Consider the following 11,043-nt stretch of genomic DNA (forward strand, 5'->3'; position numbering starts at 1 on the left):
CCAAATGTGCATCTATCCTTTAACAGATTGAATGAGCTATTGTCAATAAAAAATCTTACCTCTCACTCAGTAGGCTAAGGTACATTCAGGGATGCCAACAAATGTGACATAATAATGATTCACACACAAATTAGTTCGCATAGCATTGTTCTTTGTGCATTAATGGTTTCGTTCATGCATATGAAAGAAAAACGGAGTAAGAGAAACGGCGCAAGAAAAACGGTGCAAGAAAAACGGCGCTCGAAACTAACCTTCAGTTCAATCTAATACCGTTTTCGTTTTCGAACCTAGACGCGGGCTACTCTGACTCCGAGTAAAACGAACACGTGGTACGCGCCCTAAACAACAACTCATGAAAAAAAGATAAAATAAACAAACTCGGCTGGATGCGTGGTGCGACCCGAGAAAATTTTCAGAGCGAAACTACGCGATTGGAGTCCGCTCTAGAGCGACCTCAGGTTGCTAAAACAAACACATCAAACGTTGTTTGGGCGACTCTGGGTCAGCTTTCGGGCTGCTCTGATCAATAAACGAAAACGGTATAAATGAGCTGAAGAGCTGATGCATTGAATCGATTCACTTTAGTGAGCTGATCGGTTCGGAGCTGCTCACCGGTATGAGCTGTTTCGCACATCTCTATTCCCGGCTAGGACAGGACCTGACAATTGTTAATCCACTTTTAGGACCAATTTCGGACCAGCTCGTGATTGGTTGAAATTGACATAAGCAAGTACAAGTTGTTGAAATCAATATTACTACAGGGTGGTAGAAAAAGTGTTGTCAGTATCGTCGGTAACAATGTAGCTTGATATTGGATATTTTATTTTTCGGGTCATCTTTTCAAAATTATTAATTTCAATAGGATTTAAGTTCAATTTGTTTTTAAGTCCTGTCAATGCGGAAAGTATACGAGTACATTTAACAATCACTGGATAATACAAAAAGAAAGCCTGAAATCACGAAGTGTGATATGGACGTGAATATTTATTATGTTGGTTGAGAATTGCACCGAATCTTTGGATACTTCTGTATGTTATTATTTTTCTCAAATAGAATATGTCGAATACTTTAGTTAACAAAGCTGCAAAAATTAATTACCCAAAATTGAGTGTTTTAGCAACATTTTATTAAGCTGTTTCAACTAAACGTTTTCTTCAAAACAAACATCTGATTAAAATGAATCCAGAGCTATATTTTTGACCGATATAACATTTGTCTAAGTGTTTTCAAATGATAAATAATTGCATGTTATAAGGAGAGAAAGTTTTCAGAATGAATAATTATCTCTACTGGCAACAGTGATCCCGAGGCATTTATTATTTACAGCAGGGAGCAACCGGAATAAGAAGCGAAATATTTTTCTGGAAAAATAAGCCAGTTGTCTGGTCCTCACGATGTAAAATACCTGGTGATTGCTTTTTTCTATGTGTTAGTGCGGTTGTCATTTTATTTTGGAATAACAGAGAAATGTGAAGAAGAAAAAACATAAACAAATGACGTTTCGGGAGTTGCTTTTATGAAAATATTTAGAGTTGGTTCTGTTTGCGAAAATATTGGCAGTGAAATGCGATGTTTTGTTCCGGGATGTTTCAATCGTTTTCATCACCTGCATTTGAAATGCCACCCACAGCACAATCACTCCATTATTCATAATAACTGTAATAGATACCACAGTGCGATCCGCCAAATCCTTCCTCCAACGAAATGAACAGAATCGGATGTGTGTAAAATTTTCTATATTTTGACGTTACCTTGCAAGCCCTTGAAGAATAAATGTCCAGATTTTCGATTAGTGCCAAAGATTCGCCAGGCTGCGCGACAACTGGAGTAACTTAGAAGTGAAATCCCGATCTATAATGGTCGTTTGTTTATGTCTACATGCTTGAATCCCGGCGCGCCATGCTTAATTTCGTGAGAAAATTACCAACACAACCAAAACTGTCTTATCACGCCACCAGTGTATTTTACGTCGTGGAATCGAAAGGGCTCTCACGGTTTGACATTTGCATTATAAATGTATGATGGGAACTCAGCAGCGCAACCAATTTATCACCATTGGTGCCAGTTTCACGGAGGACCGTAGATGTGCGCCAAAAAAAGATCGTGACTGTCATGTCTGGAAATTCATTTGTGATATCATGTCGAGTTGTCAAAAATCGCAACTAGCAACACGGATAATGGCATTGAACGCACTCATTTATGAACGTCACTCTTAGAGTGACAATTAACCAGAGATGCCAGATATTTTCATAGGAAATCTGTATTACTCTCTATAAAAAATCTGTATTTATCTATATTCACTAACAATTAAATTTCAACAATAAAATGATGTTAACAGATGTTATTATAACACATTATTGCTGTCGAATGGTAGATTCATTGAGACCAAGACTTTGCTTCTCGTCACTGCAATCAAATACCAATAGATTGCTCATACGAAAAAGTTTTTATTTTGCTTCTTGGGAGATTCGTATTAAATTTAAGAAATCTGTATCAAATCTGTATTCTGTATGCGTATGTAAAAATCTGTATAATACAGATAAATCTGTATAAATGGCATCTCTGCAATAAACAATCGTTATAATTTCTCGGTTAATTTTTCAAAAGGGCGTATAAGCAAGTGACAGTTTCTCTTTGTTTACTTTCTCTTCTATTAATTACCAAGCGGTTTCCTCGTTTATCACTCAACTCTTTGCATGAAATGATACCCGAAACTTTCGACTTTCAAACAGAATAGTGATATCAAAGAAAACCTTTTTAATTGCATCACAATAATCGAAAGAGAGAGTTATTAAAGAGAGACTGTCACTTGCTTAAACGCCCTAATGAAAAATCAACCGAGATTTCGAATTTTTCAACGTATACTGGCGTTCGGAGTCCATTAAATGCAAGACTTCAATTCTGTATAAAATGTTCAAAACGACGTATGGAACAATGAGAGATTCTCTTTGTTTACTTTCTCTTTCGATTATTACGGTACTGTTAGCAATCCTTCACTCCAATTATTTACCGATAATAATAACTAAAGCTATCATCTTTGAATCTGCACTGAAGAAATTACCGAATAAAGCAGGAATGTTTCGCAATAATCGAAAGAGAAAGTAAACAAAGAGAATCTCTCATTGTTACATACGTCGTTTTGAACATTTTATACAGAATTATTGATTTAATTTTAATAGAGAAAGGTAATATTATTGACCTTATATCTAATAAGTGCATTCAAGATATATCAAGATCATCTTGGTATATCAATTGATATCAGTTGTTAAAAGAATATTCTTTAACTGAAACTGAGTGCAAGAAATTGCCAAAACTAAGGAGCTTTATGTAAGAGTGCTTGTAGAACCCAAAGACAAGACCTGACATCTGGGGGGGCTGCTTTTGTTCCAAAATGGACCAGTTTCTGATTGGCTGATTTTGATGTTGCTACCTGCACATTGTGAAAAGGAAAAACTTTTGCAGGATACGCGAGCAATGATGCCAAGTATGAAGAAAATCAGAAAACAAGTTTATTAAAATGTATAATTTTAGCTCACCAAAGAAAATGAAAATTTTCGGAGAATGTTTCACTTTTTTTCAATCTCATTGGTAATAAATGTTTATAGTGGAAGCACTGTGTAATTAAAATAGACATCAAGCCGTTTTTCTTTTTAGTGAATTAAAGTGTAACCAAAAAAGATTTGTTAAATTAGTGTAAACTCGAAAGTGTGTTCAGTTTTACGAGAAGAATGAACTGTTGTGTTCCACACTGTGGTCGCACTAAGCATTTCTATCCAAACCTGACTTTTTCCGGTTTCCAAAAGATCCGGTAATACGCCAACAATGGATTCGATTTTGCGTTCAACATGAGATATTTCGTGTTTTGTCATCAAAAATAAATTAATTGTTTTTAAGCATTAATATATAATAAAGAAATGCATTCACCAAAACATTTTTCATGTTCATTTCAAATCAAAAATCTAAAGTCTAAAAATTTAAATGTAATATTTTCTTTCCTATCATAGTTAAAAAAAATCTGTAAATATGGCTACACCGACGACACGACCAGGCACTCCGAAGAAAAATCAGCATTAAAACTGTTCGCTAACGATTCACCGCCAGTTACCACAAATCTAGCGACCCCTTGTAAATGATAAAAATAATCTTCTCGAGCAACACTGTTTAAGTTGCTATGGACTATTTACCAAGGAACCCCAAAACAAATAAACATGTTTTGAAAGCGGTGGAATAGTTCTATTAGTATTAAACTTTGTCCAAATTAAGCAGAAATGCAATTAGATGGACTCGATTTTCGGAATTTAATCGAAACTATGGATGAAACCAACGAACGAGGACAATGATCTGCTTCCAGCGATTCATCCGTACACTTCAACTTCTAGCTTTTCTGGGCAGTAGGATTCGGTGTAATATGCCGGTGTCAAAATTGTTTTGTGTCGGTTGATTGCGCAGCAGTGGAAACAGTATTTCACTTTGTTGGCCACTATTCGAGGATTACTAGTGGAATTCCACGAAGAAATCATTTTACCGTACGTTATGCAGGTACCGCAGAGCACTAGCTTCGCTCAGCTCGTTGTCGGTCATTTCCATGTCTTCCTTCTCACACAACGGTTCCAAGTCAAGACCTGAATTTTGAACTTGGCTTTTTAAAAGACATAACTCATACTCCTCAATTTTTACATTCCGCTCGAGTCAGGTAAATCCATTAAAATGTTCCGTAATATAATAACCGATCTGAAATTTATTTTGTTTACATTCATCTTGCCTTCGATATGCAGTAACCAAGGTTATGGTGACTGTTATTCAAAATCAATAAATATATCAACTTGTGCTGCCAGTTTAAAAAAATTCACTAGCGTTTTCGATTTGACATTTCCAGTTACTGAGGGGTAGTTAAATTTACGATACAGTTTTGATAGACGAGTGGCAGGTCGTGTCGTCGGCTACACTGTAGTCGATACGTTGGTATTTATTCCACAGGGCGAAAATGACGAGAATCATTTCATGATTCGAAAGAAAGAATAAGAAGCCAGTTGTCAGGTCTTGTCTTAGGTAGGCTCTCTGACAGCTCACTTACAACCACAAATGCAAATGAGATTGGTTTGTTTTCATCAGGAAACGCATGTATTAAACACGATTCAGACGATCAATGAACTTCCGTCGACGTCCAGATTATTTTTATTAATTTTTTTAGCCGAATATTGCTCACGTATCCGACGTTAAAATGTTCCGTGAACTTGACGTAGTGTCCTTTCATATGAATTGCTTACAATTAATGTTGTTGTTCCGTAATCGTTCCATGCAGGTGATAGTCGCTTGATGCTGCGTGTGAATCGCTTTTACATATTGTTTTGTTTTCATCAGGAAACGTGTTGGCCACCCATTTTTCAGTAGGGCCGCCGTTCATTTTGCACCGGGCATAGAAACCTCAATAACCAGTCACTCTAAGGGCATATTCAGGAGTGTTCTAGTTCTAGATGTATAATTTATGCCAGTTTTAAAATTTAAATCTAGAAATTGTAACAAAATAAACTGGCAGCCCCAGCAGCGTTTTATCCACGACGTAAAATACACTGGTGGCATAGTAAGACAGGTTTGGTTGTGTTGGTAATTTTCTCACGAAATTAAGTATGGCGCGCCGGGATTCAAGCATGTAAACATAAACAAATGACCATTTCAGATCGGGATTTCACTTCTAAGTTACTCCAGTTGTCGCGCAGCCTGGCGAATCTTTGGCACTAATTAAAAATCTGGACATTTTTTCTTCAAGGGCTTGCAAGGTAACGTCGAAATATCGAAAATTGAACACACATCCGATTCTGTTCATTTCGTTGGAGGAAGGATTTGGCGGATCGCACTGTGGTATCTATTACAGTTATTATGAGTAATGGAGTGATTGTGCTGTGGGTGGCATTTCAAATGCAGGTGATGAAAACGATTGAAACATCCCGGAACAAAACACCGCATTTCACTGCCAATATTTTCGCAAACAGAACCAACTCTAAATATTTTCATAAAAACAACTCCCGAAACGTCATTTGTTTATGTTTTTTCTTCTTCACGTCTCTCTGTTATTCCAAAATAAAATGACAACCGCACTAACACATAGAAAAAAGTGATCACCAGGTATTTTACATCGTGCGTTTTATCTGTGTTTCAAATATAGAAAAAATAGAACGGCAATGTATACCAGTTTTAAATTTGACAGTAGAACTGGTCGAATAAATAAAACTAAAACGGATTGCTGGGGATACGTTTGTTTCAGTTTCATTTACATTATAGACCACCCATATGAAACTTGCAGCGTGTAGAGATAATTTCTGTATAAAATGTTCAAAACGACGTATGTAACATTGGGAGAATCTCTTTGTTTACTTTCACTTTCGATTATTGCAAAGTATTTCTGCTTTTTGGTAATTTCTCCAAAGCAGATCAAAAGATGATAGCTTTAGTTATTATTATCGGTAAATAATTGGAGAGAAGGATTGCTAAGAGTGCCATAATATTCAAAAGAGAAAGTAAACAAAGAGAATCTCTCATTGTTACATACGTCATTTTGAACATTTTATACAGATTTCATGTTTTTCTTCCAAATGTCAAAATCAGCTGATGGAATACGATTTCAAGCTAATAAGTTGAAAACATCGATAAGTTTACTCAGATTTCTTTCTATTAGGTGAAAACAACTGCACAATGAACCTGAAAAATGAGTATGTATATTACTTTAAATTAGACTGTTCTACTCACCGAGCTTACTCTATATTCAGTATAAAAATCATGCCTCGTTCAATGGTTTGTGAAGACACTAATCTCCGAGGTGAAATAACCGTGTCCAGCGGATGTGTCATTCATCCAAGTTCGACTATATTCGCTGAATCCGGCCCGATAGTGATAGGAGAAAACTGTATCATTGAGGAATATGCAACGATTGTACATCGCATTCCAAAAGGTCATCCGTCCTACGACGACGTTTTGGAAGGCAATGTAAAGCCACTGGTAATTGGCCCAGACAACATTTTTGAAGTAGGCTGCACCGTGGAAGCGCTCAAGATTGGAGAGCGGAATGTTTTCGAGTGCAAAAGCTACGTTTCGGCGGACGTAGTCGTTACCAATGGGTGCGTCATCGGGGCAGGTTGTCGACTGGTCGGGGAGCAGGTATTACCGGAGAAAACGATTATCTACGGAAAGCAATGCCAACAGCGAGAGGCAATCGAAAAGCAGAGAGTGAGAATTGTCTGACTAATTCTTACGGATTGTTATACTGTCCTTTTTTCATTTCAGTCTCAGATGGTGCAAATTGATTATCTTCGGAAAATATTACCCAACTATCACCACTTAAAAAAGGCATCATATGATCCAAAAAAAGTACGGGCACAAGTTTAAAAAATTTTACGATTTGAATACATTATCATGTAGAATTTTATAAAGTGATGATCATTTAAATATTTCCAGCTGATGTATTAATATGTATAATAAATTATTTATAATTGCTTTTAAAGTAATGAACATTTCGAAAACTTCGAGTTTTTATAGTTAAATACCAGATGTTCTACATGTAGAGTAATGATACTCCCATTCATCTCAGCTCCAGTAGTCATCTTATATACGAAAACCATTAGTTAGAGTGAGATCTGTTTTCTTTGTTCGATAGATTGACTTTAAAGATAAGATGAAAGCATTCACTTCGAGTTTTTGCGTCGCTATAGTAACAGTATTGAATTTATCACGATTGGTGGATTGAAATTCGAGTAATTCGAAAAATAACTACCGATTCTATTAATGAGATGAATATTGGTACATTAGTCCTATACGGTTTATCCAGGGCCGCGAGAGAAAAACGGGCCCGGGGGAATTTGAATACAGGCCCTCTTCGTTTAGTGAGCAAATGAACAAAAACGACTCAATTCTATTTTGGAGGATTGAACGAGAAAAAAAAGATCCCAAGATATGATTTGATTATGAGCAATAAGAAATAGTTTTAAACCTTCGAACTTCTGGCCTCCCTGAAAAAGTCCGGGCCCGGGGGGATTCCCCCTTTTCCTCTCTCGGCGGCCCTGGGTTTACCTTATATCTTCACATCTTTCTCAACGCACATGAACGATTCTAGGTTCTACAACCAACTATGAAATCTAATTTTTCTAATTAAAGCAGTTAGTAGAATTGTTTTCGAAAATTATAACTACATAGTGGCGTACCTATAGGCTATAGCGAGCCCTTCGCCCTTTCCTCTTCTGCCGTCAAGCAATTCAACATAAGCCGTTAAGCAGATGAAAAATTTCTGCTATTTGCAGAACGCGTTACACTTTACGTCTGATTATCGGTTCATGTTAAACTGTTAGGAGACGTAACAATTCAACATAAATTGTTAAGCACTGATGAGTCAATAACGAAATGTTGAGAAAATTTTAAGTGGTTATGTACCCAAAGAACGGATTACTTCATTTTTTCTGTAGTTTTGCCTTTCTCATCAGAGATGCCAGGTAAAAATTTCAAATGTCTGCAGACAGGGTCTGTAAATCTGAAAAAAAAAAATCTGCAGTCAGCAAGTATGTCTTGCTGGCACCAATTTCTCTATTGGCACATTGTCGCAAAGTTGAATACCGACAGCGACACCTGCCAATGAAAAATGGAACCATCTTTCGGAAATTTTCATATCGGCAATAGTGATTTGCAACATTTTTATCGTTTATTCAAGAGTACAAATAGATATCAGCAATAAAAGTACACTCGGAGTAGAAGAAAATCGATTTCAAAGTGGTTACTACTACTTTTTTAGTGTAAACTACGATTAAAAATGGAAAATCTTCAGAAATGTGTGAAATTGGGTAAGGTTAGGTTTTTTCGGATCAACATTTTTTTAAACAGAAACCAGTGTAATGTTGATTTCTCCACAAAGACATCATATTAACAAGATATCCAGCTCTCACATTTCCCGAACAAATCATTGGCAACATCCTTTTTTGCTAGCATGGTGCCCACAGGCGAGTCCGCATCGAATCTCGTACATAGAAGTAGGGGAGAGAAATGTCAAATTCGTGCGCGCCAAAACAGCAGCACTGCGCACCCATACAATTGACATGATATGTTGAATGTGATGCCGTGCGATGGCGTTGCTGAACTGAAGATTGAGATCGCTCCAAGCTGACAGGGTCTGTTTCTGCAGTACTAGAATGTATAACGATTGAGTACTATTTATTTTTGATACTTTATTTGATATTTCCAGGCATTTGAAAAATGATATCAAACCATGTTTAATGCTCTATTGTGAATAAACGATAGATTTCGCACAATGAACTAAGATCAACATTACCACCTCAGAGCAAAAACTTTTTCTTCAACTTCTACTATGATTTTTCAAATGAATTCGCCCTTTTGCATAAGAAATCGTTGAAAAGGTGGAGTAATTAGAAATTTTCCTACCGATTTGACAGCTCTTGCTCAAAGTATCATCTCTAAATAAGCAGCGCCTCTACATTTCAGTTTTGCGACAATATGCCAATAAAGTATGACACGCAAAACTTGACTTGGCGAGCAAAAAAAAAAGGTCGCGGAAATTTTAAAAGTCTGTAAGTATAGACGAAAGTCTGCGAAAATTTCAAAAGTCTGTAAAAGTCTGCCGAGAATTTCAAAAGTCTGCAAAAGTCTGCACAGCAAAATATGTCTGCAGCTCTATATCCCAAATCTGCAGATTTACAGACAAATCTGCAGACCTGGCATCTCTGTTTCTCATATAGAAAGGCTATACCAGCCCGGTGGCAACAATAAGGCGCTCCAGCTAGTGCTATCGTAACCAACATCTCAGTCCTTCGGGGCCATCAAAGCTAGCAAGTCAGTGAGAGCAAAGTGAACAAAATGAAGTAAAATACAACACTTCATTGATTGTGAAAGTCAGTATTACAATTTGGCAGCGCACGTTTTATAACGATATCACATTTATAATCAAACATAAAAAAAATCAACTTTCACAGCTAATGCCCCGTTTACACTTCTGCTGGCTGCCAGCATGCTGGTGTCAGTGTACTGTCCTCTTAGGAAAAAAGGCGGGTGAGTAATGTCAGAGACATAACTGGATGTCGTGAATACGAAAAAACTGACACGCTCCCATCACTTTTCCGAATATCAGTTAGTTGATTGATTGTATGAATTGTGCAAGCTTTCCTCTTTTTCACTAATAGAATTTGAAGCGATACACCTACATTAAAGTACAGTTTAGTTACATTAAACAGCTACTATTCTACAACTATATATTCCAAACTTGAAACAATTCCTTTTTAATTTGCTAATATAGGAAGCTAGGTACGACAAATTTGTAGTTTATTTTTATTGAAGCTATGAAGTTCGAAGATATCTGATTCTTCTCGAAATTTCAGTACGAGACAATTGCAATGGCCTGGTCTGAAATGTATCTACGATCTTCGGTATGCAAGAGTGATTCTAATAATAATAATAATAATGATAATAATAATAATAATAATAATAATAATGATAATAATAATAAAAATAATAATGATAATACAGATTGATCTGTATATATGGCAACCCTGTTTCGCAAGGCATATTTTCACACGACCCCATACTAGTATAAAGATGTGTTCAACATCATCATTTTCGCTTTCGCATTGCCGTTCGTAATTGAATGTGTTAGTGACGGTACAAATCTGCTTTTCTACCTGTCTTCGGAGCCATCGTTCTGACGGTGTCTCGTACGTACAGAGTAGCTGCTTTAACTTAAATGACGCTATTTCTCACATCACATTTCCTTTTATACGTGCTAGTGGTAGCACGGTAAGACGTCCCATTTGTTAGAATTCCTTTCCTATACGCAGAACGGGAAACAGTGAAACGATATAAAAGAGAGAGTTAGCAGAGCGGCAGCCAGTAATACTGAATGGGTCGTCGAGCTGTGGAGGAACAATTAAGGGCAAGGCAAAGTCCCGCTCAAACCGTGCTGGTCTGAAGTGCCCAGTTGGCGGCAGAATCCATCGTTTGCCTCGGAAGGGGAACTACGCCGAGCGTGTCGGTGCCGGTGCACCGGTCTATCTGGCG

The 11,043-nt window shown here is 36.9% G+C and overlaps 1 protein-coding gene across 1 annotated transcript; it reads left to right on the forward strand.

Annotated features, from left to right (window-relative positions):
* The first annotated feature begins 6,556 nt into the window (after positions 1 to 6,556).
* Positions 6,557 to 7,471, forward strand: LOC131436304 (dynactin subunit 6). The gene is made up of 3 exons (XM_058604958.1): positions 6,557 to 6,707; positions 6,765 to 7,221; positions 7,279 to 7,471. The coding sequence occupies exons 1-3, from the start codon at positions 6,691 to 6,693 to the stop codon at positions 7,378 to 7,380; spliced, it is 576 nt and encodes a 191-aa protein (XP_058460941.1). The 5' UTR covers positions 6,557 to 6,690; the 3' UTR covers positions 7,381 to 7,471.
* Positions 7,472 to 11,043: the final 3,572 nt, after the last annotated feature.

This window comes from Malaya genurostris, chromosome 3 (genome assembly GCF_030247185.1).
Source record: "Malaya genurostris strain Urasoe2022 chromosome 3, Malgen_1.1, whole genome shotgun sequence".
Taxonomy (NCBI): Eukaryota; Metazoa; Arthropoda; class Insecta; order Diptera; family Culicidae; genus Malaya; species Malaya genurostris.

What these genes read in the sequence shown, in the direction of transcription:
- LOC131436304 (XM_058604958.1), top strand. An exon ending in AGGCAATCGAAAAGCAGAGA is followed by an intron (nt 7,222 to 7,278) that starts GTGAGAATTGTC and finishes TTTTCATTTCAG; the next exon opens with TCTCAGATGGTGCAAATTGA.